At 47.9% G+C, this 27,706-nt stretch overlaps 1 protein-coding gene across 10 annotated transcripts; it reads left to right on the plus strand.

Moving 5' to 3' along the window:
- LOC311622380 (zinc finger protein 555-like) lies at window positions 1-26,834 on the plus strand. Of its 10 annotated transcripts, XM_084883484.1 has the most exons (6): window positions 16-135; window positions 9,100-9,144; window positions 14,574-14,681; window positions 15,332-15,458; window positions 15,867-16,047; window positions 16,931-21,132. In XM_084883484.1, exons 1-6 carry the CDS (start codon window positions 133-135, stop codon window positions 18,660-18,662), a joined length of 2,196 nt encoding a protein of 731 aa, XP_084739610.1. In that variant the 5' UTR covers window positions 16-132; the 3' UTR covers window positions 18,663-21,132. The 10 variants fall into 10 exon arrangements, with proteins under 10 accessions (XP_084739615.1, XP_084739610.1, XP_084739613.1 ...); XM_084883487.1 differs by lacking the exon at window positions 14,574-14,681; XM_084883485.1 differs by lacking the exons at window positions 16-135; window positions 9,100-9,144 and having other exon boundaries at window positions 13,762-14,681; window positions 16,931-18,138; window positions 18,208-21,132.
- Window positions 26,835-27,706: the final 872 nt, after the last annotated feature.

Consider the following 27,706-nt stretch of genomic DNA (forward strand, 5'->3'; position numbering starts at 1 on the left):
AGAGGTCCCGTGGAAGGAAAGGGGCGTGGACGTCGCTCTCGGCAAACTGCGGCGGCGGCACGCACCTGCCCCGCGCAGCCCAGGTAGCTCACACCTGCGCGGGCCCGGAGCGGACGCCCTGAGAGCCCGGACATGGTGAGTACGCGGGGCAGGGCCGAGACCCGGAGGGGCTGGGAGCGGCCGCGGGCCGGGTCTCCCCGCACGCCCCGGGTCCCGACCCGAGTCTCCTCCTCCGGCTCGGGGTGGAGCCCTGGAGTCCTGTCCGGCCGCTCCGCTGGGTCCTGGGTCTCAGAATCTGGGCTTCGGGCCACTCAGATGCACATCGCCGCATCCACCCGGGGGGGCGGGGAATATCCCCCCTGGCCGGCTCCTCTCCGCGGACAGCCAGCGGGATGGGCGGGGTCTGCGGAGACCTGGGTGTGGGCCCCAAATTAGGACGGATCTACTGACCCCAACCCCAGTTATGAATCCTTGGAGGCTGACAGGACCCTGGTATCTGTTGAATGGAGAAGAGACCACCCAAGAGGCAGAGACCCCTACCCGGGAAACAACTCCAACTAGCCAATTGCGGAGTCAAATAACAAACTTTATTGCAGATTCGAATCTGGGCTGCCGCCCCGGCAACGGCGCGGGCCAGGAGCAGCCGCAGCCCTTACAAAGCAATCTCCTTTTAAACATTTTTCAAACAAGCACACTCCAAACAAGGGGGGGGGGGGGGGGGTCCACGGGGCTGAAGCTGATTGGTTTCTATATTGCTTAACCTTGTGGTTGCATGCATCGGCCAGATGGCCTAATCTCCCTTCTTGGTTTGTTCTGCTATCTTAGCCTTGACTAACCCAGACTGTTGATTTGGCCTTCAGGTCCAGGAGGGGGAGGGAGTAGCAGCTTTCTACCCTCCAGGCAAGGTCAGTTATTTTCCATTCCTCATTCCCCACTGCTTTTAGTTCCTTAGCAGAGGTCAAATCCTTGGCCTCCTTTCTTTGTAAGCAAGCAAGTTTACAAAAGCAAGAAATCAGCAGTTAGCTAAACAGCTGTGTCTTCAGCCTGCACGATTCGGCTGTATTGGGTGGTTAGGGCTAACAGCTTAACAGCCTGAACACGCTCTCTAACAAAAGCTACTAACCTATTAATTATGATGGGCCCACAGGTCAGGCCTAGAAGTAAGAGTAGGGGGGGTCCCGCCAAGGCTGATATCAGGGTGGTCAGCCAAGGGGACCAATTGAACAGCCCTTCAAACCAGCCCTCTTGACTTTCTCTCTCCTTTTCCCTTTCTCTCAGTCGCTTCTGTAGGGTTTTAATGCTCTCCCTTATCACGCCTGAGTGGTTGGCATAGAAGCAACAAGCCTCTCCCAGCGCCGCACAGAGGCCTCCCTGTTAGAGAAATACCAAGTCTAGCCCTCGCCGGTTCTGGAGGACTACCTCCGCCAGGGAGTCCAGGGCCCTCTCTAGGTGGCTGATCTGATCTTGAATGAGCCTGATATCTTCTGAGAACTGGACTGATAGTTTCTGAATCCCAATCTGGCCAGTAGTCAGGGCCGCAGCGCTAACGGCCGCTGAACCGGCAATTCCTAGCCCAGCAAGCAATGGGACTAAGAGGGGGGTTCTTTTCTGAAGGCGGAGATGGGCTTCTGGGGATAGGAAATGCTCCATTCCGGAGGGGCCAGCATAGATATAGACCTGGGGGATTACATACACTAAAATGCAGGACCAAGGCTCTCGGCTCCTTTCAGCTACCAGACACCGAGTCAATCCGTAAGTGCAAGCAAACCAAACCCCTTCAGGGGCTATCAATACCTGGGTGTTGCGGGAAATTTTCATGCTGCTATTACAATTCTGGGAGTAAGGGGAAGCTGACAAGGAGTAATCTCCTCCTATGAAACAGGACCCTTCCCCTTGGAGGTCCCCAGGGTTAATGAGGCCGCCCCTCCTTCCAGGCAAGTTGCTAGATCAGCGAGATGCTGATCATCAAGGGTGGTGTTTTTCACTCCCCCTTCCCCTGTTCCTATTTTTAGGCTGGCGGCCAGACCTACATAGTAAGGGAGTGAGGGATTTAAGCATAACCAGCAACTATCGGTGGTTGCTGGGTTGGAGCTATTCAGGAGAGTAAAAACTGAATCTAGAGTCCTCATGAGTCTGGCCTGTGGGACAGGAACAGGAGGGATAGCGGTTCTTGGTTTCCCCCCAGTGGGTACAATTGTTGAGGAATTGTGGCCCCGATCAGGTTGACCTGCGGTGGTGGTGGGCCGCGAGGGGCTCCTTGTGGGCTGAGGTGGAGGGCTCGGTCTGGGCCTAGGCAATACTTGGGGGTTTAACACTCCATTTGGGCCTATGGGAAGCCGGGGCCCTTTGACTCTCATAAGCGGAGGCCCCAAGTCTTTCCTGTAGGCCAAAATGGGCTTCCTCCATCTCGGACAGTGACGTCCGTTGGATTACACTGGGTAGAGACTGAACATCTCTCAGGCCTTGGGTCAATTAGCCTGGCAAATTTAATGTCCGGGTCTCCTTGTTTCCAGTGTGCAAAAGTCTCACAACCCCATTGGCGACAATAAAAATCCTCGATGTTCCCACACCAGTGCCGCCCTTTTCTCTCTGGACATCCATAATGCTGAGTGTACCATAGCTGCCGAGCTACGTACATATTCCCATCTCCATATGAGGAACACGCCACCCTTCCCAGTCCTGACATGACCATGCTCCCCCCTCGGCCCCTAAGGCCCAGTGCATCACAAGGCTCATCCCCAAAGAACTGGCTCAGGTCCACTCGGAAACGGGGGGGTTCCAGAGTAGGTGGTATTCTCGGCTAACGTGGTTCCATCGGTTGTGCGAACCAACACCCACCTAGATTGGAGGGGAACTGTTGCTCCTCCCCAGCCTACAACCAAAATCAGGAGTACTGTCCTGACCCACCATCCCGAGTCAATTTGACTTTTAAGGGGTCTGAAGCAGTCTCTACCCGCCATGTCCCGTTGTCGTCCTGAGGCGGTGCTTTCTTCAGCCGGGTGAGGTGAATCCAGGCAGTCTTTCCCGCCACTCGAGCTGCTGTCGGAGTGCTGATGATAACCTGGTAGGGTCCCTCCCAGCGGGGTGTCAGCTGCGCTGGGTGGATCTTCTTCACGTAGACCAGGTCACCAGGAGTAAAAAGCAGCTTCTCCGCTGTGGCTGAGTCTGGATTCGGTCGAGCCTCGTTCAGTGCTGCTCGACTCTGGGTTCGGGATGCCTGCAAAGCCTGCAAAGACTTGAGCAAAGTTCGCTGTTTAATGCCAGACAGGTGCTCTCGCCCCAGGCGGGGTACAATGGGTGGCTTCAGCCCGTATAAAACTTCAAAGGGGAGTACCCTTCCCTGCCCGGAGTGCATCTCACCCGGAGGAGGGCTTGAGGAAGCAAACTCACCCAATGGCCACCAGTCTCTACTTTCATTTTGGTAATTGCTTCCTTTATAGTCCTGTTTACTCTCTCTACCTGTCCTGAACTCTGAGGGCGATAGGCACAGTGGAGTTTCCACGTTATTCTTAATGCCTCAGCCAACATCTGAGTTAATTTAGCTATAAAGGCAGGACCATTATCTGAGCCTAACCGGAGGGGTAGTCCGAATCTGGGAATTATTTCATTAACTAAGTGCTTTAAGACTACCTGGGCTGTCTCTCCCCTCATAGGGAAAGCCTCTACCCATCCTGAGAAGGTGTCAATGAATACCAGGAGGTACTTGTAACCTCCTCTGGCTGGAGTCATTTCAGTGAAGTCGACTTCCCAGTGTTCTCCTGGCTGCTCACCCCTCAGGCGGGCACCGCCTCCTTCAATCCGAGGGCTAGGGTTCGCATTCACTGTGGCACAAACGGTACACCTCTTGGTTACGTCTTGTGCCATTTTGTATATACCTCGGATCAAGTAGTGCTTCCTTGTCAATTCAGCCAGCTTGTTCTCTCCTAAGTGGGTGGCATGATGCGTTTGCTCCACTATCTGCCTCCCCACTGCTTTTGGGAGTAGCACTCTCCCTTTTGGCAACTGATACCAGCCGTTTGAGGACTTAGTCCCCCCTAGCTTCCTAGCCAGTTCATCATCTTCCTTTGAATATGAAGGGACTATGGCTGGCTGGTCTTCCTTGACCGGGGAGGGGGTGACCGATAATGCATGTGCCTGCCCCTCCCGGGCCACAGCTCTCGCTGTTTCATCCGCGAACTGGTTCCCTTTTGCCTCCAAGGAATCACCTCGTTGGTGGCCCTTACAGTGTATAACGGCCACCTTGCGGGGTTTCCACACGGCCGCTAGGAGGGATAATATTTCTGCTGCATGTTTAATGTCCTTCCCTCCGGCCGTGAGGAGGCCTCTCTCCTTATAGATGGCCCCGTGCACGTGAAGAGTGGCAAAAGCATACCTGCTATCAGTGTAGATGTTGAGAGCTTTTCCTTCTCCCCACTCCAAGGCTTGAGTGAGGGCTATTAACTTGGCCTTCTGGGCGGAGGTACCTCGTGGTAGTGACAACGGCTGCACCGGCCACTCTCTCCCCGTCCAGGAGGTAGCTGCTGCCATCTGTGAAAAGAGTTACCTCGGCATCTGTTAGGGGTTGGTCCTTCAGGTCCGGGCGGGTAGTGGTTAGAGTGTCCAGATAATCTCCACAGTGGTGGAGAGGCAACGTCCCGTCCGTCTCCGGCAACAAGGTGGCAGGATTGAGCACCGATGTCTGGCGGAATTGAATGCGGGGAGGGTCTAACAACAGTACCTGATGCTGTGTGATCCGGGTGTTCGTCATCCACCTGTCCGGAGGGGAGCAGAGCAGCCCCTCCAGGTTGTGGGCCGAAGTCACCTCCAGGTTCTGGCCAAACGTCAGCTTGGTGGCTTCTCGCACAAGGAGGGCGGCTGCTGCAACAGTTCGTAGGCACCCCGGCCAGCCAGCGGCAACAGGATCCAGTCTCTTAGACAAGTAAGCCACTGGCCTCTTCCAGGGTCCTAGAGTTTGGGTGAGCACCCCCTTTGCCACTCTTTGTCCTTCGGCCACGAAAAGCTGAAAGGGCTTCTCCAGGTCAGGTAGGCTGAAGACCGGGGCTTGAAGGAGGGCCTGCTTAAGAGTTTGGAAGGCCTCTTCCTCCTTCTCTGTCCAAATTAAAGGTCCTGCTCCCCCAGCCGTAGCTGCGTGGAGGGGCTTAGCCATTTCTGCAAAGCCTGGTATCCACAGGCGACAATAGCCCACAGTCCATAGGAATTCCCGGACCTGCCGCTTAGTCTTCGGGACTGGTATCTGGAGGACCGCTTGGACTCTGCTCTCTGCTAAGGACTGAGCCCCGTCCTTTATTCGAAAACCCAGATAAGTAACTTCCTTGCTGCACAATTGGGCCTTGCGGGCGGAGACACGGTATCCTTGTTCACCCAATGTCCTTAACAAATCCTCAGTCACCCTAATGCAGCGTTTTTCAACCGCTGTTCCGCGGCACACTAGTGTGCCGCGAGATGTTGCCTGGTGTGCCGTAGGTGCAAACAAGACAAGAATTTTATAATTTTTCACTATTTTGTTTACTTAATATTTCATAATAAATTATAAAATACTTTCTTTGTGTTTATTTGATTCCTATTCAAGAGAATTACTTTATATATAGTCAATATAGGCACAGAGTTAAATTTTTTAACATTTTCTAATGGTGGTGTGCCTCGTGATTTTTTTCATGAAACAAGTGTGCCTTTGCCCAAAAAAGGTTGAAAAACACTGCCCTAATGCACTCTCTTTCTTGCTTGGTTGCCACAAGGAGGTCATCTACATACTGAAGGAGTGTGGCTTCAGGGTGCCTGGCACGGAACTCTTGCAAATCTCAACTTAGAGCCTCATCAAACAAAGTGGGGGAGTTCTTGAACCCTTGGGGTAGTCGGGTCCAGGTCAGTTGGCCCAAGTCCCCTTCCTCAGGGTCTGTCCACTCAAAGGCAAATAACAACTGACTCTGAGGGTTCAAAGGAAGGCAGAAAAAGGCATCCTGCAGGTCCAGGACACTGTACCACGTACGGTCTGGTGGCAAAAGGCTTAAGAGAGTGTACGGGTTAGGCACGGTGGGATGGATGGTTTCCACCCTCTTATTTACTTCTCTTAAGTCCTGAACCATCCTGTACTCTCCTGTACCCGGCTTCTTAACGGGCAGGAGAGGGGTATTCCAGGGGGACTGTACTGGCACAAGTATCCCTGCTGCTTTAAACTTCTGGATGTTTTTCTTCACCCCTCTCCTTGCTTCCAGGGACATGGGGTACTGTTTAACCCTCACTGGCTGGGCGGTGCTGATAAGCTGGACCTGAATGGGGGGCTGGCCCTTGGCCAACCCGGGGGGTTCGTCTCTGCTCAGACCTCTGGTATTTCTTTTTGCCATCGGGCTAAGGGGTTTCTCCCCCAGAGGGCTTCTTCCTCAAATAGAAGGTATTCCTCCTCTGCAGGAACAGTAATTAGGAGTTTGCCCCCATTCAGCTCCACCTGAGGCTCGTTCCTCTCATCAAAGGTGATGGTGGCCCTTAATTTGTGGAGAAGGTCTCTTCCAAGAAGGGGGTCCGGGCACTCTGGTATTACAAGGAAGGGATGGGTTAGTAGGCCCTTTCCCAAGTCCATAATTCTTCCCTCCGACAAGGGATAACTCTTGGTAGTGCCGGGATCCCCCACTACCCGCACTCTCTTGGAGGTGTAGGGGCCAACTGGGGCCTGTACTACAGAATGCGTGGCCCCGGTATCCACAAGAAAGTCAATGAGTTGCCCTCCTACCGAGAGTTTTAGCCTGGGCTCCCGGAGGGCGGAGGGGCCCCGAGACCCCTAGTCCACCTCCTCCACTAGGACGGGGACAGGGCCTTTTGTCTTCTTTTCCTTTAGCTGGGGGCAGTCTTTCTTCCAATGTCCCTCTTCCTTGCAATAGGCACATTGGTTCTTGCCTAACGATTTCTGCCCGTTGCCCTTGCCTTTTCTAGGTCCCCCTTTCCGGTCCTTGCCTTCTTTGGCAAGTAGGACCTTGGCCATTTTCTGAGTTAACTCTTGGGTAGTTTTTACTGGGTCTTCCCTCTGATCGTATACCTTCTGGGCTATGGCCACCAACTCAGAGAGAGACTTGCCCTGGAAGCCATCTAACTTCTGTAACTTCTTCCTAATATCTGGTGCTGACTGGGAAACAAACTGGAGTACCACAGGAGGTTGGTTCTCCGGAGCCCGAGGGTCAATGGGCGTCCAGGTCCGGTAGGCCTGGAGGAGCCTCTCAAGGTAGGCCGTCGGGCTCTCATCAGGGCCCTGCCGTATGTCAGTTACTTTAGTAAGATTCGTGGGCTTGCGAGCTGCCGCCTGGAGCCCCCTCAAGAAAACCTGGCGATACTGGTGGAGAGCTTCCTCTCCTCCCGGGTATTTGGATCCCACGCGGGCCTGTTTGAGGGAAATTGTCTCTCAATTTCCAGCTCATTCGCGGTGACCTCCCTCCTCTGGTCCCGCACCTGTTTTCTAGCTTCAGCTCGAATTCTTTCTCTCTCCTCCGTGGTGAAAAGGGTGCGGAGGAGTTGTTGGCAATCATCCCAAGTGGGCTGATGTGTATAAAACACGGATTCCAGAAGGGTGATAACTTCCTCTGGAGCCTCAGAGAAGGATGGATTCTGATTTTTACAATTATAGAGGTCTGAGGTGGTGAAGGGCACATAGGTACGAATTGGCCGTCCTATCTCGTCTCTCTCACCAGTCTCCCTCAGTGGGAACACTCCCATGGGAGGTTCAGGAGCCCCAAACCCTACCCCACTCCGCGTGTGGTGGGGACTGCTGATAGTGGAATCGGGGCTCTCTCTCTCCTCCCTCGGGGCCTCCCGGGGAGGGGCTGTTGGGACTGGAGGCGCCCGATATGGCGGGGGGTCCTCACCCCTTCTGACCCACCGGGGACTCTCAGGGGGCGTCTGAAGAACCGGGACTTTCTTTCCTCCACCAGCTCCCTTTGCCAAAAACACCCGGGCAGTCTCTCTCTTCCCTCTTTCCCTTCGGCAACCACAGTCCTTCAGGTACGAGGGCTGATCCACAATGATGTCTATCCAGGTGTCTATGTAAGGGATCTGGTCAGGATGCCCGGGGTTTCCATAGCACACTGTCCGGACCCTCGCTGCAATTGACATTTCAAATGTCCCTACATCTGGCCATCCAACACCAAAAGTGGGCCACTCTAACTCACAAAATTTTCTAAGATCATAGACATTCACTGTGACCCCGTAGCTCCCAGCTCTATTCTCGAAGTCGGCAAAATTCTTCATCAAACACTCAAGAGGGCTCAAGGGGCCCTTTGAATTGTCCTGTCCCATCTTGGCCGTGAGGGAGAGGACAATTAGGATTCCAGTGACCAGAGACCCAACGAAGGTCAGGGGTCCCATGCAAGCGCGGTCGCGGGCGCAAAGGCAATCTTCACTGCCTTTCGGGGTCCCAGCAGGGGAAGAACAGGCGTCCCCCAGGGACCAACCGAGAGTCGCGGCGCAGTTCACACACAACAGCAATAATAACAACAAACAGCATTCCTAGAAGTGCCAACAACCAAACATACCACAACATTCTCTCAGTTTCACCCACTCGAACATCAAGAAACCAAGACCGCAGGTGGGGCGTCCCCCACTCCGGCCGGATCTGAGAACTTCTGGCAGTGTCCCGCCGTTCTCAGATCCCAAGCGCTCGCGAGCAACCAAGAACAAGAAACACAAGGAACAAATGAGGCCTCCACTTACCGGCGCCCGTTCAAGTAGTCCGGACGACGAGAATGGGGTGTCTGCCCGTCTGGGGGTCTCCTATCCCGGACGAGCCCCCAAAATGTTGAATGGAGAAGAGACCACCCAAGAGGCAGAGACCCCTACCCGGGAAACAACTCCAACTAGCCAATTGCGGAGTCAAATAACAAACTTTATTGCAGATTCGAATCTGGGCTGCCGCCTCGGCAATGGCGCGGGCCAGGAGCAGCCGCAGCCATTACAAAGCAATCTCCTTTTAAGCACTCTTCAAACAAGCACATTCCAAACAAGGGGGGTGGTGGTCTTAACCTTGTGGTTGCATGCATCGGCCAGATGGCCTAATCTCCCTTCTTGGTTTGTTCTGCTATCTTAGCCTTGACTAACCCAGACTGTTGATTTGGCCTTCAGGTCCAGGAGGGGGAGGGAGTAGCAGCTTTCTACCCTCCAGGCAAGGTCAGTTATTTTCCATTCCTCAGTATCTAGGAGAAAGATGGAAATGATTCGGGTCCCTGAAGGGAGAGAAACTAACCCAGAAGACTGGGGAAGCTCACGCAGTGCGGTGTAGCAGTCACCTGCAAAGCCACCTGTGCTTGGGACTCACTGTGTCCTTTGTTCAGGGAGCACCTGCCGGCGGGATGGCTCCTTGAAATCTTAGTTTGAAGTCATCTGTGTTTATGTTCCGGTTCAGCACTGCCCCTACTTGGGCTTGTCCCCTTGAAAAGATGTACGTATTCACTTATTGGAGCCTCCGTTTTCCGCAAAATACAAAATACTTCCAATTAATAGAACAGGAAAGTTAATATTTCCTAAGAGATGAATTTCATGGGGGGAGGGAGGGAGGAAGAGTGTCTTTCTTTCTATTTGTTAAACCTTCTTCTATTCCTTTGAGTGACATAAGAAAATGAATTCCAGGGCTTAGCCTTGAAAATCCTGCTGGGGAAATGACAGTCAGAGAAACAGAAAACCCCTTCCGTTAGGGTCTCCTAAAGAGGAACTCCCGAGGCCAAAATGGGTAAAGCATTTTAAATTTATTATTACATCTGCTAGCAGGAGGGCGGGGCAGAGTAGGGGGAGCAGGAGATTATGTCACTTGTGAGGGCAGAGTAGCTGGTGGGACAGGTGCACGTGAGGGCCAGGGGGAGGCGATCCACTGGAGACTGGTGAGGGGGGTCACTGGAAGAGGAGGCCGCCAACCAGGAGACCTAGAATGAGAATGACAGGACAGTCGTGGGGAGGGGCAAGAGCCCCCAGCGGAGCATGATGGAGTGCAAGAACGTGCCTAACACCTTCCAGTATGGCAGCGGAGAAATGAATACATGTCCACGTAGTGTGGTAGGTGAATTGGTGAATTATAGAGATTCACCAAAATATCAGTTCTTTTCCTGGGCGGGCTGGAGAATTTGTGACTAGGTAGTCTTGCTCATGGCCATGACTTATTGCAATGCAGGAGTAAAGCCCAGGCAGCCCAGGAGAAAGGTGCCCAAGGCCCAGTACTACGGAGAACAGGGTCCCCATCACAAAGCAGCCAGGTGTGGCAGCACATTTGAAAAGCCCACCAGGATAGTTACCGAGAACTCGGTAGCAGGTTTTTTACTGGGGGCCAGTCATGTAGACAGCTTCTACCCGGCCCGAACAGGAATTCAGACTCGTAGGAGGAGAGCAGGTCTTTGGCAGGAGTCTGATTGTTTGTATAAAAAGGCAGAGGGAGCTACTTGTGTCAGGGTACTGGGAACTCTCCCCAATCCAAGTTCTCACATGCCCGTCCAGGGCCAGCCTCGCAAGCAGGACTTCTGAGGACTTTCTCAGGCCAGCTCTGCTGACACTTCTGCACAGTCTGTCCCCTTGGCTCTTGAAAAAGGCATCTTTAAACAAACAAACAAACAAACAAACACATTTTTATTGATTTTTAGAGAGAGAGGAAAGGAGAGGGAGACATAGAAACATCAATGAGGGAGAAACATCCATGGGCTGCCTCCTGCACGCCCCTACTGGGGATGTGCCTGGCGGAATTGAATGAAGGGTGACCGCGTGGTGCATGGTCTGACACTCAACTACTGAGGCCCCCCAGCCGGGCTGCACAAGATATCTTTATAGCAAAATTTTATTTTAAAAAAATATATATTTTATTGATTTTTTACCGAGAGGAAGGAAGAGAGATAGAGAGCTAGAAATATCAATGAAAGAGAATCATCCATCAGCTGCCTCCTGCACACTCCCCACCGGGGATGTGCCTGCAGCCAAGGTACATGCCCTTGACCGGAATCGAACCCGGGACCTTCCAGTGCACAGACTGACGCTCTAACCTCTGAGCCAAACCGGTTTCGGCTCTTTATAGCAAAATTATTAGTAGGATCCTCTGCAGTAGGGTGAGAACCGCCTGAGTATTGGTTTTTGTTATGCCCTTTAGGAGTCCTGGACTTAGCCAGTTCAATTAAATCCCTTTAACTGTAAAGGTCTTAGAAAGCTAGGAATGGCGGTGGCGGTGATCTTCCTCAAATATCTGTATTCCGTTGTGTTTGACCTGGCTTCAGGTGTCAATTCCCGCACTGCACCACTCTGGCCAGTAAGTTGAAGCTGACCTGAGTGCCTTATCCACAGATAAGACGGCGTCCTGATGGGACACACGCCCAAGAAGCACGGTCCCAGAGGGCACACCTGCTCCCCTGGAAACTCAGCGTTTACAGTAGTCAGGGCACCCCAGCAGGACATGCTGTTGAACTGGTGACCTCTTGGTGCATGGGTTGATGCTCAGACAGACAGCCAGGACAACAGGCCCCACTGTGTCCTCAGAGTTCTCAGAGCAGACCCAATAATTCAGTCCAGCCCTTGTTTCAGAGGGACTGCTGAGGTGGTCCATTTCAGACAGTTTGTTTAGCCGCGACACCCGTTCACCCACCGCAGCGGTGCAGAGGGCATCTGAAGGTGATCTGCCAGGGTGGGCGCTAACGGTTGTGACCTGAGCAGCTTGGTTTCAGGTGATGCTGTGGTAGAACAAAGCCTTAGTCATAGACAACGGTAACTGACCCCACCAGACCCCCTTGCATCCAGGAGGTTTCCACAGTTCAGGGCCTCACAGAGAGCTGTGCGAAATCCCACGTTCCAGAGTCCAAGTCCTGTTCGTGGAGCCTCCACCTGCTTTCAGGCCAGCGCAGTGTGTACGGAGGCCGAAGCAGCCCGTCCGGCGCTGATGGGTGTTAGCTCACAGCCAGGCCCAGGAAGTGTGAATGCAAATGCTGTGAGTTCAGAATGCCAGCGAACACCAGCCCGAAGGCTGAGACACTGCAGGGGCAGACAGCTGGCCCACGTGCAAGCAGAAATGAGACGGTCCTTAGCCCTTTTTGTTTGTCTGTCTTAGAATCCAAATAGACTCTGGACAATTGTCAGCCTCTACAGGTCATCAGAAATAGGTTTTTATGCCCTGACCAGTTTGGCTCAATGGATAGAGCATCAGTGGATGAAGGGTCACAGGTTCAATTCAGGTCAAGGGCACATCCCCAGTAGGAGGTATGCAGGAGGCAGCTGATTGATGTTTCTCTCTCATTGATGTTTCTAACTATCTCTCTCTTCCTCTCTGTAAAAAAATCAATAAAATATAATTATTTTATATTAAAAATCAATAAAATAATTTTTTTAAAGTCATCAGTTATGGAGATCTAATAAAGTTTATACTCCAACCCATGCACAGTGGCAAAAAGCAAGGAAGTTGTGTCTCACCGATACTTTTTCTTTGTACAGATTGGGCTGACCCCACTAGCACTGGTGAAGTTAAATGGACATACCATTTGCAGCATTTTTTATCATACGTGCAATTGCAGGCATCACTCGTTTTAAGTAAAAAATCTCCTCCCCCTTTATTCTCCCCCCCTTTATTCTCATTGCAGATTCACTCACACCGGTATCAGTTTCCTAGGGCGGCCATAGGGAGCAGCCACAGTGTGGGGGCCTTCAAATCTTGTTCTCTCACAGTTTCTGGGGGCTGAAGCCCAACATCGTAGTGTCACGCCCCCTCAGCACCCCTGTTCTGGGACATTCCGTCTGTCACAGCTCTGGCGGTCCGGGCTCGGGGAGTTCCCGTCTCTGCGTTCCTCTTCCCGTGCCACTTCCCCTGTGCTTCTCTGTCCGCAGATGTCACCTTCCTCTGCTAAGGGCATTGGAATTGGCCCATGGTCATGGCCTCGTAGTAACGTGATTGTACTTACAAAGCCCTATTCCCAAGAAAAATTACTTTCATGGGTACCAGGGATTAGTATTTCTTCTTTCTTTTTTTTAATATTGGCATTTATTTTCTTTTTTATATATGTTTTTTATTTATTTTTTACAGAAAGGAAGGGAGAGAGATAGAGAGTTAGAAACATGGATGAGAGAGAGTCATCCATCAGCTGCCTCTTGCACGCCCCCTACGGGGGGGGGGGGTGTGCCCGCAACCACGGTACATGCCCTTGACCGGAATCGAACCCGGGACCCTTCCATCCGCAGGCTGACGCTCTATCCACTGAGCCACACTGGTTTCGGCAGGGATTAATATTTCAACGTATTTTTGGGGGGGGAACCTAGTTCAATCCATAATAAAGCCCTAGTTATAAACTCAGCGTTTACAAAGATAAAATTACAGCTGTCAGGGAAGGTCCTGGCCAGGATGCAAGGGTGGGTCAGGAGGCTACAGCAGCCCCAGCTGGCTGTCTCCTACCCCCTTCCCCTTGGTTTATCTAAAGTTTTGCTCCAACTCTGGGTACTGATTGAGCTTTTTTTCTCTCTTGATATAATGCAAACTTTTAGCACTTTTGCCCATCCAAAGGTCACCTCTAGGAACTCAGGGTTTTTTCCCCCCTTGCTAAAGGAGAGAACAAAACTCAAAGGCCTCTCCGAAACCTGTTTGGCTCAGTGGATAGAACGTCGGCCTGCGGACTGAAGGGTCCTGGGTTCGATTCCGGTCAAGGGCATGTGCCTTGGTTGCGGGTACATCCCCAGTGGGGGGTGTGCAAGAGGCAGCTGGTCGATGATTCTCTCTCATCAATGTTTCTGACTCTCTATCCCTCTCTCTTCCTCTCTGTAAAAAATCAATAAAATATATTAAAAGCAAAACAACAACAAAAAACACTCAAAGACCTCACCAAAACTATTTTTTTTTTCCTTTCTTTTTTTTTTTTTTTTTGTCATGTAGCCAGCAGGGCCAGAAGCAGCCTACCTATCCAGTGAGCTAGCCCTCCTGGAGTCAGATCTGTCATGTTTATCTCCCATCAGAGGCCCTATGCATATTTGTACTTACTGCATAGTTTTATATGGCCTACAGATTATATTATAAATATCCAAATGGCTGATGGCAGAAAAAATGTTCCCCACTCCTGAGTTGGGGTGTTGGCCCACACACCAAAGGGTCTCGGGTTCCATTCCCAGTCAAGGGCACGTTCCTGGGTTGCAGATTCAATCCCCAGCCCTAGTTGGGGTGTGTACAGGAGGCAACTGATCGACATGTCTCTTATCAATATTTCTCTCTTCCTCCCTCCTCCTCTTCCTCCCCCTTCTTCTCTCAATGCCACTAAAAAAAAAAAAAAAAAAAAAAAAAAAAATCAATAGAAAAATATCCTTGGGTGAGGATTAACAAAAACAAAAATTTTTTAAAAAGTACAAATTGGTAGTTACAAAATAGTCATAGTCATGGGAATGTAAAGTATAACATAGGGAATCTATATACATAACAGCCTAAGTGATCGGCTGACTGGCCAACCAGCCAACAGGCTGATAGCTATGACGTGCAATGACCATTAGGGGGCAGGTGCTCAATGCGGGAGCTGCTGAGCAACAGCAACTTTGCAGAGTGCTCTCTCACACTTGGGGACCCCTTGAGGGATGTTGGATTGCTGGTTTTGGCCCGATCCCTGCAGGCCAGGCTGAGGAACTCTACCTGCCAGAGGGACCCCGTTCACTCCACAGACCACCTTCAAGCCTCGGTGCTGCCCCAGGTGCAGCTGGCCAGGGAAGGACTGCGAGAGGTCAGCTCCAGGGCATGTCCGGCCTGTCTTGCCCAGTCCTGCCCTACCGGCCACCTTCTAATCAATGTGCACGAATCCATGCACCAGGCCTCTAGTTTAGTCAGTAATATTGTAATATAACTATGTATGCTGTCAGGTGGGTACTTACCAGGGTGATCACTTGGTAAGTTATATAAATGTCTAATCACTATGCTGTACATCTGAAACTAAAATAGTATTGTATGTCAACTGTAATTGAAATATAAAATTATTTTTTTTTAAATGTAAGCCCTCATCCAGGTTTTACTTTGGGCTTCACATAGTACTGAGTGATGTGGTACGCAGTAGGGAAGGAGCTGAAGTTGTCTGTGTCACATGGGATTGGTGGTTCATAAAGTGTGAATATTTGTTTAATTTGCATAGAATTTCTTTAATTTCCCTAATGTGGTCTGAACCCTTTGGTTAGAGAATAAGTCTTGATGTGAACACAGTAGAAATGTAGAGGTAGGTTTATTGTGTTAGTGGCACTTTAAATCTCTGAGGACTTGAGTGTGGACATGGAGTATGAGGTTCTGATGATGAGTTATAGACTAGATGTTAGGTCAATTGAGCCCAGTTGCTCAGGACTGTGAATCTCACTCATCCTCCTTCCCACATATTGGATGTTTCAGGACTCAGTGGGCTTTGAGGACGTGGCTTTGGACTTCTCCCAGGAGGAGTGGGCTTTGCTGGATGCTGCTCAGAGAGAGCTCTACAGAGACGTGATGCTGGAGACCTTCAGGAACCTGGCATCCGTGGGTAAGAGTGACATTGTTCCTTCCCTTAGTCACTTAGGAAACACGCATTTTTTGCATATCAAGACTATTCCCAGATTTGGAATGTGGAAAGGGAGTACATTAATTATTAAGAAAGACATTGTCATAACTGTCATAGAGCTAGAATCTAATAGCTCCTCCATGAAAATGAGAATTTGTGTATTTAGACTGAGTTTTTCTTTTCATGTAAGAAAAGTGTTATCTGTGGATATAGGTTGCATGGGTTATTAGGCCGCCCAGTAAAGTTTGTTTTTGTAACTTTGCGAGAATTTTACTGTTTATTAAATCGCTTACCATTTTGACCTTTTGTACTTGTTATTGGTGAAGTCCTGACACAGCTAACTTTCTCAGTGTCACATTTGGCTAACATTTGCTCCCTTTCTATTTTCAGATGATGAGACTCAATTTAGGTCCAATGGGTCAGATTCTCTGCAGGATATTTATGTGAATAAAATGTCCAAGGAAGATAAAATATCGAAGTTCACCAGAAATTCTTGGGTCTCTGTCTTAGGAAAAATTTGGGAAGAACTTAGCATTGAAGATAAGCACACAAACCAGTGGAGAGATCTGAGGTGAGTTGCATTCCTGGAGGAATCTTAGTATGTCTTGAAATTTAAAAAGCAAACAAACTGCCAAAACCAGTTTGGCTCAGCAGTAGAGTGTCGGTCTGCGGACTGAAAGGTCCCAGGTTCGATTCCAGTCAAGGGCATGTACCTTGGTTGTGGGCACATCCCCAGGAGGGGGTGTGCAAGAGGCAGCTGGTCGATGTTTCTCTCCCATCAATGTTTCTGGCTCTCTATCTCTCTCCTTCCTCTCTGTAAGAAAATCAATAAAATATATTATAAATAAATAAATAAATAAATAAATAGCAAACAAACTAAGAACCCACATAAGCCTAGATCAAATTTGTATATTCAGATTTTCATACACAAAAGAAACACCTTTATTAAATTTGACTTAGATGTTGAGTGTTAGAAACAGTTAAAAAGAATTAGGAGAAAAGCCCATGTTTAGGAAACACTATTTTCATAATGGCTGTGGGCAATCCATTCTGTTCATTCCACTTTAGAACAAATTACTTAGGGTAGAAAACAACATATTTATTGAAGTTGTGAGAATGTAATTCTAATATTAATATTAAGAAATTATTATTTATTTTTATGTTTTGTTAATTCTTACCTGAGGATATTTCTTCCATTGATTTTTTAGAATGAGTGGAAGGGAATGGGTGTGGGGGTGTGTGGAAAACATTGATTGGTCGCCTCCCACATGTGCCCTGACTGGGACTGGGAATCAAGCCTTTTAGCCTGCAACTGAGGTCTGTGTCCTTGACTGGAATTGAACCTGATACCCTTCAGTCTGTGGGTCAATGCTGTAACCACTGAGCAAAGCCCACTAGGGCAAGATATTATGATTAGTCAAACTATTGATAACACATTTCTCATTTTTTAACAGAAATTATGTGGTGGAGAGACTCTGTGAGAGTAATGAGCAATATGGGGAAGGCTTCAGTCCGACTTCAGATCTTAATCTGTACCAGAAAGCCTTTACCGATATAAAAGAGAATGAATGCAATACATATGCAAAAGTCTTCATGCATCATTCATCTCTACAGAGTCACATTGCCATTCACACTAGACACAAACCGTATCAGTGTCAGGAATGCGGGAAGGCCTACAGTTGTTCTTCAGACCTAAGAGTGCATGTGAGAACTCACAAAGGAGAGAGGCCCTATGCATGTAAGTTATGTGGGAAAACCTTTCCTCATACTTCTTACCTCAGCCGGCACATAAGGATTCATACTGCGGAGAAAACCTATGAATGTCAGCAATGTGGGAAAGCCTTCATTGATTTTTCAAGTCTTACTAGGCATCTGAGATCCCACACTGGAGAGAAGCCCTATAAATGTAAGGAATGTGGGAAAGCCTTCAGCTATTCCTCAACTTTTCGAAGACACATGATCACACACACTGGAGAGAAGCCCTATAAATGTAAGGAATGTGGGGACGCCTTCAGCTATTCCTCAACTTTTCGAAAACACATGATCACACACACTGGAGAGAAGCCCTATAAATGTAAGGAATGTGGGGAAGCCTTCAGCTATTCCTCAACTTTTCGAAGACACATGATCACACACACTGGAGAGAAGCCCTATAAATGTAAGGAATGTGGGAAAGCCTTCAGTTATTCCTCAACTTTTCGAAGACACATGATCACACACTCTGGAGAGAAGCCCTATAAATGTAAAGAATGTGGGGAAGCCTTCAGGTATTCCTCAACTTTCCGGAGACACATGGTATCACACACGGGGGAGACACCACATAAATGTAAGGAATGTGGAGAAGCCTTCGGTTACTTCTCAGCTTTCCGGAGACACATGATATCACACACCGGGGAGAAACCCTATGAATGCCAACAGTGTGGGAAAACCTTCATTTATCTCCAATCCTTTAGAAGACATGGAAGGATTCACACTGGGGAGAAACCCTATGAATGTAACCAATGTGGGAAAGCATTTAGACATCCCTCGTCCTTTCAAGGACATATTAGAGTGCACACTGGAGAGAAGCCTTATGAATGCACTCTGTGTGGGAAAAGTTTCAACTGGCCCGTATCCTTACGAAAACACATGAAGACACACACTAAAGAGAAGCCCTATGAATGTAAACAATGTGGAAAACCCTTCAGTTTGCCTGCTTGCTTTCAAGAACATGTGAGAATGCATCCTGGAGACAAACCGTATGAATGCAAACTATGTGGGAAAGCGTTCTATTGCCACGTCTCCTTACAAAAACATATGAAAAGGCACACTGCCGAGAAACTCTACAAGTGCATGCAGTGTGGGAAAGCTTTCAGTTGGCCCGAACTTCTGCAACAGCATGTGCGAAAACACTCCGCAGAGAAACCTTACGAGTGTAAGGAATGCGGGAAAGTCTTCAAATGGCCATCATCGTTACCGATGCACATGAGAATGCACACTGGAGAGAAACCTTACGAATGTAAGCAATGTGGGAAAGCCTTCAGTCGTTCCTCATCCTTAGGAAGACATACGAGAACACACACTACAGAAAAACACTGCATATATAATGTGGGAAGTCCTGCAAGTGTATTCATGCACAGTGCTTCAGAAAATTCACACCAGGAGGGAAATCTTATGAAAGCTGTAAATATGGTGTTGCCTTTATGAGTATCTCATTATTAAAATGGACCCATTGGTAGTATATTTCCAGTTTTTTGCAAATAAACATTTAGGTGAAAAATAACTCTCCAAGTACTCTTAGCTCTAGTCCATAAAATTTGCATGTAGTGTTTTGTTTTGTTTTTTTTTACATTTCAGTAAACAAAACTTTTATCATTAGTTTGTTTACTTTAAATGGTCCTGTAAAGGGTTATTGGAACAATGACACTTTATTTGTTGGATTTTTTTTACTGACTTAATGTGGCAGATTCGGATATCAACCATCATATATTTTGGCCAGAGGAGTCTTCCATTTTTCTTGTAAGTGGTTTTTGTAATTATAAAATTATATGAATTGTTTTTTTCAGCTTTTGCCCGCCCCTGTTGTTCTTGCTTGTGATTGGGAATTGGACAGTAGGCATTTACTTAAGAAATGCTTGCGATATCACCATGAGAAAGACAGAGTTTGAGGTGGTTCTGTTGGATTGTGCTGTGTCATTGTGGCCAATGGGAACTGCAGGTCCCAGAATCCTTTATGATTTCATGTTCTAATTCACCAGTGGCCTAGCTTGGCATCAAATTTGGAACCTGAGCCTGAACCCTAGCCCTAACCCTAACCCTAGATCTAACCTTGATGACATCAGCACTACCAGCATGTCCCCTGGCCCAAACCATTATTTTTTGGAGCTACTTTAAAGTGTGATAGAAAGGTAGGGCTTCTAGATGCTAGCTTTCAGCCCCTCTCCCTGGTTTCTTTGCCTGACTGATAAAGAATATCATCAAAAGAAACGCAAGTGCTTGACTTCCACTCTTCTCAGAGGTACAGGCTTCCACAGACATCTCCATGAGCTCACTCAGTATCAATGATCCAGACATTTGTGTAGTCAGGTACTCCCGACCTGTATCTTCCCAGGAACTGTAAGGTGTCCTCCAGACCACTAATCCAGACTCATGGTCAGTGACTCTAATACTATGATTCACCCTCTTCTCTAGATTGTAATATAGTTCATAAAGTCTAATGTGTATAGCAAACACTGTTCTTAATACTTTCAGTGGTTCTCTGATCCTGCCTCCACCACAAAAACCATAGTATTGCAGCAAAATAAAACACTTGGGGCTTCGTTGATCTGTTGAATTTTTAAGTGAGCTAACCCAGCTCTTTGTGAGAACAAACACCTTCCTCATCTAGCAGCTTTGGGGAGATTTCTATTATACAGAACTAACTTCAGTTCCTTCATATGAGTTTAATTTTTTTTAAATGTATTTTATTTTCAAGGAAAATCAACTGGATGGCTTGGGACAACAGAAACTGTTGTCTCCTCGTTCTGTAGGCAGAAGTCCAAAATCAAGGTGTTGGCAGGACCAGCTTCTCTGAAAGTGCCAGGGCAGCATGTGTTTCCCTCTCCCCAGCTTCTGGAAATTCATTGGCCTGAGGCAGCTTCACTGGAGTCTTCACAGGGCAGCCTTCTCCCTGTGTGCATGCCCGTCTCTTCTCTTTTAACTACTGGATGAGGGCCCACCTTTCTCCAGTATGACCTCATCTCCTACAACAGTAGTCGTCAAACTCATTAGTCAACAGAGCCAAATATCAATGGTAAAATGATTGAAATTTGAGAGCCAAATTTTTTAAACTTAAACTATCTAGTTAGGTACATTGTTATTAACTTAATTAGGGCACTCCTAAGCTGACCTTTGCTAAAAACTCAAGGGGCCAAAGAACCACACGTGGCTCTGGAGCCACAGTTTGCCAACCACTGTTCTACAACAACCCCGTTTTCTCCCCAGGACCCATCCAAGGCTCCAGAGCCATCTGCCAGTGCCCATGTCCACTTCTAACCTCTGTGCTTTGCCTAGTCTCAACCCCAGTGGCCCGTGGACAATGGAGATTTCAGAGTCTCCGCAGACACGCGGCAGCCTTTTAAGAAGTTCTGCAGAGATACCTGGGGCTCAGCCTTATTGGAAGTCCGCAGGGTAGGCCAGTGGGGCAGAGACTCAGAAGAGGCTGAGTAGGGAAAAGGGAAGCTCAGTTCCTTCCCTGGGTCCTGCGAAAGCCACCTCTGTGGCTGAAGTGGCCGCCGCTGTCTGAGGATTTGGGGCCGCTCAGGGCAGATGGGGCCAGCACATGAGACCAGCAGGCCGAGGGCACTCAGGGCTGGACGCCTTCACTGTCCTCACTGAGCAGAGTGACAGAGGGTCAACGTGATGAGTGCATTTCTAGAAGAATCCGAAAGCTGCAGGGGTAGCCTGGAACGTCAGAATCCCAGCCACAGTGGGCCCCTGACACTTCTGGCTCAGGTCCGCCTCCTGTGGTTCTGATGGGGAGAGGCTTGTACTGTGGAGGTTCGGGAAGTGTCCTGTCCCATTCCAGGAGGAGAGAGAAGTACAATACATGGTGTAGGCTCATCCTGAGGAGATACGGGCTGTTGCATGGGTGCTGCAGAGGGCCTGGCAGTGTGTCTCTGGAGACATCACCTTTGTCAGTGTGAGTTTGTGTCACATCGCCCTGTGTGTGTGTTAGAGTTCAGGTGTTTGAATGGTGGTTCCCTTGTCCTGGCTGGAGCCTTTGTGATTGTCTGTGTTTTACTGCAGGGCTGTAGTAATTCCTCAGTGTGTTTCCTGAAACCCATATATATATATATATATATATATATATATATATATATATATATATATATATATAATAAGCCCATAGAGATTTACAAGTGACTTGTATTTAACTTTTAAGATATAGTTATTAGATATTAAATTCTGATAAGTTAAAAAGAAAGTTACACCCTATCCGATTTGGCTCAGTGGATAGAGTGTCAGCCTGTGGATAGAAGGGTCCCAGATTCGATTCCGGTCAAGGGTACATGTCAGGCTTGCAGGCTTGATCCCCAATGGGGAGTGTGCAGGAAGCAGCTGATCAGTGACTCTCATCATTGATGTTTCTATCTCCCTATCCCTTCCTCTTTGAAATCAATAAAAATCTATTTTAAAAATTTTGTTATTTTTAGTGGGTTTTCATGAATTCCATCATTTCACAGAGTGCTTACTTTTACAGTAACAGAATGACATATGCTGGCAGTAATTTGGACCTCTCTAGTTTTTCTCACAATCTAAATTTCTTTCCAAATATTGCTTTTTTACTCTAGTTTTCTAACAGTGGTTCCACCAGATGAACTCCTGAATGGTAACTGTCATATGAAATATTTTCAATTGTCATGATTATTAAAGGAAAAGAACTGATGACACCAGAATGGCTCCCAAAGTGGATATAATGTAATGTAGTTAAAACAATGCCATCTTGTTTTTCTGTAAAACACCAAAGTGAAACTGCTATGTGGCAAGAGTATGGACAGGACACAATTTACATTTCAATTTGGATTTATTCAATCTTCGTATCATTTCAGTACAGTTTGTTCCCAAATATTTAAATTTACATAGTCTTGTTTGCATAAACTAAAAAAATGCAAGCACCCACTGATCATTCCTGCATGAAGACTTTCTTGATCCTTTGTCAGTCTTATAAATTTCTTCTTTCTCTGACCTACCAGATCAGTAGTGGAGCAAAAAGGGAAGAGCAGAGAGCACAGAAAATGTCTACTTAATAAGCGGCCTGTCTTGTCTGACATTAACTTGATTGTGTAACTGTTAAATTTATTTTAATTGTGTAAATGACTATTAGTCCAATTTTGTTTCTTACATGCTGCAATAAACATTTCTGTTCATGCTCAGTTTGGCAATGGGCTTGGGTAGGTTACCCAAGTGATGGGTCTTCAAGTCTATTCTGGAAGCTGAACTGGCTCTGATCCAAGTATGTCCATTCTGGGGCTGAGGCTTAACCCATAGCACATAACTTAAATGCCTGTCACAAATGCAGCACAATGTGTAAATCCTACACACAGTCAGTCACACCCTGCTTTGCTGGGACTCTCATGTACAGTAATTTTTTTTAAATATATTTTATTGATTTTGTACAGAGAGGAAGGGAGAGGGATAGAGAGTTAGAAACATCGATGAGAGAGAGTCATCGACCAGCTGCCTCTTGCACACCCCCTACTGGGGATGTGCCCGCAACCAAGGTACATGCCCTTGACCATAATCGAACCCGGGACCCTTCAGTCCCCAAGCCAACGCTCTATCCATTGAGCCAAACCGGTTTTGCCTACAGTAATTTTCAATATCATGGCAAGACACCAATGATCGTCCAGCTGACCAGGCAAAACAAACACATGTATTTCAATTTAAGTTGTTGTTTTTTTAATATATTTTATTGATTTTACACAGAGAGGAATTGAGAGGGACAGAGTCAGAAACATCGATGAGAGAGAAACATCGACCAGCTGCCTCTTGCACAACCCCCACTGGGGATGTGCCCGCAACCAAGGTATATGCCCTTGACCGGAATTGAACCCGGGACCTTTCAGTCCGCAGGCCGACGCTCTATCCACTGAGTCAAACCGGTCCCGGCTCAATTTAAGTTTTGAGTGCTTTTTCTTAAATGAGTGAAAATAGGAATACAACCATCTATTATACAGTATTACAAAACTCGGCACCCTCAAAAACGGGTCTAAAAGACATTTCCGTGCAGGGTAATGCGCACACCTGAGAATTCTAACACCTCACACCTGGGGCTCAGAGACTCAGTTCTACACGGAGGCTGGGGCCTCTGGGCCTCGCCCCAAGGAGGAGAAACGGGAGCCCAAGGTTTCCCGACCCCAGCCCCAACCTAAAGTGGGAGGGGGACGCCCCCCCACACACACACACTTCAAAGGTCCTGAGTCAAAACTTCGCGAACTTTGCATACTCTTGTGATGTCACAGTTGAGTGACTGTCCTTGGAGACCAGCTCTGAGCCCCAGTGAACCCACCCCCAGGGCAATCCCTGACACTGGAAGTGATCCGTCCTGTGGTCCCGCCCCGGGTCGGATCAGGAACGCCACGCGGGAAAACGGAGTCAGTACTTCCCGTTACAGATGGAGGACAAAGGCGGGCGCCCAGCTGTTTTAGCTCCGAACCCCGTGCCCGGCGGCGGCGGGAGTCAGGCAGGGAAGGGCTGAGGCAAACTGCGGCCTTTCCGCCTGGCTCCCTGAGGGACCTGCTCCCCCGCCCAGCACTCCAGCGCCGGAAGTCTGTAACGCTGTCCAATGGGAGGCCACGGGGGCGGGGCCAAGGGTAACGTGCCAGAGTCTTGTTTGTGTGGAGATGCGGTATCACCATCCAATCAGCGTTCCCGAAAGATAATCAGCATCTGGTCCAATCAGCGTTCCCGAGGGATAATAAGCATCTGGACCAATCAGCGTTCTCGAGAGGAGGAGGACCTGGGCCACCGTCCATTCAGGGTGAATCGCCTGGACAACCGCCCAATCCTGGCCGTGGGCGGGCGGGCTCGCAGCCCGCGTGAACAGCTCCCTCTGGCTCTTGCGGGGCAGGTGCTGCGCTCCGGTCCCGGACTTCGAGCGACCCCTCTGGGACCAGGTCCGGAGTCGGGGGGAATGGGAACCCGTTGTAAGAGACGGGGTGAGAGGGGTGGCGGGGAGGCGAATGGCGGGGTAGGGGATGGAGGGAGAGCGGACGTGACCCCGGTGCCAGCGGTCAGGGCCTGGGAGATGAGAGGGCGCTGTAGGGTAGGTGCGGCTCTGTCCGGACGAGGTTAAGGAGACTTTATTTCAAAACCTGTTCCTTTAGGGACGATGCTTGGATCTCAGAGCGGCGTCCTCCTCTTAAATTAGACAGAAAAGGGATTTTCTTTTCAGTGGAAGAAGGTGAGCAGGAACTGAGTGTGACAGGACCCGGCCTCCTGGTGGTCAGCATATTCTCGGCTCATGTCAGCTGGGCCTTGTTCAGACGTTGGGGGCGGGGGGCGGGGGGGGGGGCGCAATGTCTGGTCTGTGGGGAAGCAGGAGCCTGAAAAAAAATTGGGTATGAAATGGGCAGTTGTGATTATTTGGTGAATGTCAGGGCCAGCCTGACAGGTGAACCGGGCTGAGGTAGGGAGGTGGGGATTAAGAAAAGAAAGACAAGAAAGCGGGATTGGGAGGGCTGCGAGCCATTGACAGACTGCAGCAGCTTTACTAACTGCGCAATGCCTTAAAAAAATATATATATATACAAAAATAATAATTTAATAAAAAATATATTATAAAAAATAAAAAAATAAAAAATCAAATAAAATAGAACCAGAGACATGGAAGCATGCAACAGGTAGGGAGGAAAGTATATATATATATATATATATATATATATATATATATATATATATATATATATATATATATATATATATTTATTTATTTATTTATTTTGGGTCGGCAACTAAGTAATTGCGGGTTTCACACATGGCTTCAGTTGAATTTTTAGGTTTGCAGACGTAGTACAAATGTAAAACACATTTTGTTATTTGATAGTTGGCTATTCAGCTGTTAATCAGTAAAAAAAAGTTTTTTGATCTGTTTTGTAGTTTTCATTTGGCTTTCGTTGAAAAATGGAAAATCAAAAGGAACATTTTCGTCATATTTTGCTTTTTTATTTCCGCAAAGGGAAAAACGTATCGCAAGCTCATAAAAAGTTATGTGCTGTTTATGGTGACGAAGCCTTAAAAGAACGGCAGTGTCAAAATTGGTTTGCCAAATTTCGTTCTGGTGATTTTTCACTCAAAGATGAAAAACTCTCTGGTCGTCCAGTTGAAGTTGATGACTCCCTAATCAAAGCAATAATCAATTCGGACTGTCACAGTACAACACATGAGATTGCAGAGAAGCTTCATGTATCACATACATGCATTGAAAATCACTTAAAACAACTTGGCTATGTTCAAAAACTCGATACATGGGTTCCTCACGAACTGAAAGAATCACAGTTAACGCAACGCATTAGCAGCTGCGATTTGCTAAAGAAACGTAATGAAAATGATCCATTTTTAAAACGACTGATAACTGGCAATGAAAAATGGGTTGTTTACAACAATATCAAGCGGAAAAGATCGTGGAGCAGGCCAGGTGAACCAACTCAAACAACATCAAAAGCTGATATTCATCAAAAGAAGATTTGGTTATCAGTTTGGTGGGATTACAAAGGAATTGTCTACTTTGAACTCTTACCACCCAACCGAACGATCAATTCTGATGTCTACATTGAACAACTAATGAAATTAAACAATGCAGTTGAAGAAAAGCGGCCCGAATTGACAAATCGAAAAGGTGTTGTATTCCATCATGACAATGCAAGGCCACACACAACTTTGGTCACTCGGCAAAAATTAATGGAGCTTGGTTGGGATGTTTTGCCACATCCACCATATAGTCCTGACCTTGCACCATCTGATTACTTTTTGTTTTGATCTTTACAAAACTCCTTGAATGGTAAAAATTTCAATAATGATGATGATGTCAAATCGTACCTGACTCAGTTTTTTGCTAATAAAAACCAGAAGTTTTTGAACGTGGGATTATGATGCTGCCTGAAAGATGGCAAAAGGTCATTGATCAAAATGGGCAATACATTACAGAATAAAGTTATTTAGTTCCATGAAAAAATTGTTTTTCTTTTAAAAATACGCAATTACTTAGTTGCCTTTTTTTTTTTACAGAGAGGAAGGGAGAGGAGGGATAAAGTTAGAAACACCTATGAGAGAGAAACATTGATCAGCTGCCTCCTGCACACCCCCTACTGGGGATGTGCTCACAACCACAAAGTACATGCCCTTGACCGTAAATTAAACCTGGGACCTTTCAGTTAGCAGGCCTACGCTCTATCCACTGAGCCAAACTGGCTTTGGCACGCGCAATGCCTTTTATTCACAAACACTGACTGAGAGGTCAGTTCAAAAGGAAGTACTCTCTGTTCCTCTTAATCTCTAAGGGAGACATAAAGCAGGAAGGCAAATTCTCATATAGCAAATCTCAGTAAATAGTTACAGACTTCTGGTAAGCTCTCATTCTGCTGATAATTGGAAATCGCCATCCAAACAAGTCTGGGAACACTGTAGGTGGGGGACTGAATCTTATCAGTCCCTTCTGTCAGCTTACACCCTGTCTCCAACAAGTGAAGTATGAAAAAAAAAGAAAAATCTGAACGTCCTAAGGAGAGACTTTACAAAGAAATATTACAAGGAGTGGGGAAAGGGGTCTGTGCACTCAGGGCAAGAACACTCTGACCATATGATATGCAAGTGTCTCAAGAGTTGGGCCAAATAGGTTTTCTTCTTTTTTTTTTTTTTTTTAGAGCAGAGTGAACAAATGCAGAAAGAACCAGGTGTGGTTGGGATGGCAGGTCCCTGAGACCAGCCTGTCCTCAGGAGGGCTGTTGTGTAGCGGCTTAGGTTGAGGGCAGGCCAGCTGCAGGGGGCTGGGGGTAGGAGAGAAGCTACCGAAGTCTGGCCACCAGGCATTTGCTCTGCTTGGTCCGTGGAGATGAGCAGTTCAGCTCATCGACAATGAAGCATGGAAGGGGATTTGAGGCGCCTGCATCCAACCTGGACAAGCCTGGATAGAAAGGTGAAGGAGGTTCTTGCATCATGCCCTTTTCTAGAAAAAATGGATGGGGGAGGGAGTAGTGCTTCTCACACCGTCCATGGATGTTACCAGAAGCACAGTCTCGGGGGATTCAGCTCTGTCACCTGACGCGTGTGAGCAGCCTGTGTCCGACTCAGCACTAAGTTTCCCCGTATTCAAGCCTCAGGTTTCAGATGTAAAATGACTGATTTTTTTTTTTTTTTTTTTTTTGCCTGTTTTCCTTAGTAAGACTCTTAGTAGTAGACTCTCAGGTCTTTGTTGTCATGGGTTTGAACCACAGACATCTCTGGAAGAAACTGACTCTGTACATAAAATGTCCTTTCTCCCAGTATAATTTTGGGGCAAATACACTGAATTCCACATCTTTATGAGGTGGGTGGAGATAAGGATTAAAATGTTCATAAAAGTAGTAGTGAGCCTGGCTGGTGTAGCTCAGCGGTTAGCATCCACGGTTGGATTTCCAGTCGGGGCACATACCTAGGTTGCGGGATCGGTCCCTAGTGTGGGGCATGCAGGAGGCAGCCGATCAATGATTCTCACTCATCATTGATGCTTCTCT

The sequence above is a fragment of the Pipistrellus hanaki genome (assembly GCF_964339955.1).
Source record: "Pipistrellus hanaki genome assembly, chromosome: 5".
NCBI classification, from domain to species: Eukaryota; Metazoa; Chordata; class Mammalia; order Chiroptera; family Vespertilionidae; genus Pipistrellus; species Pipistrellus hanaki.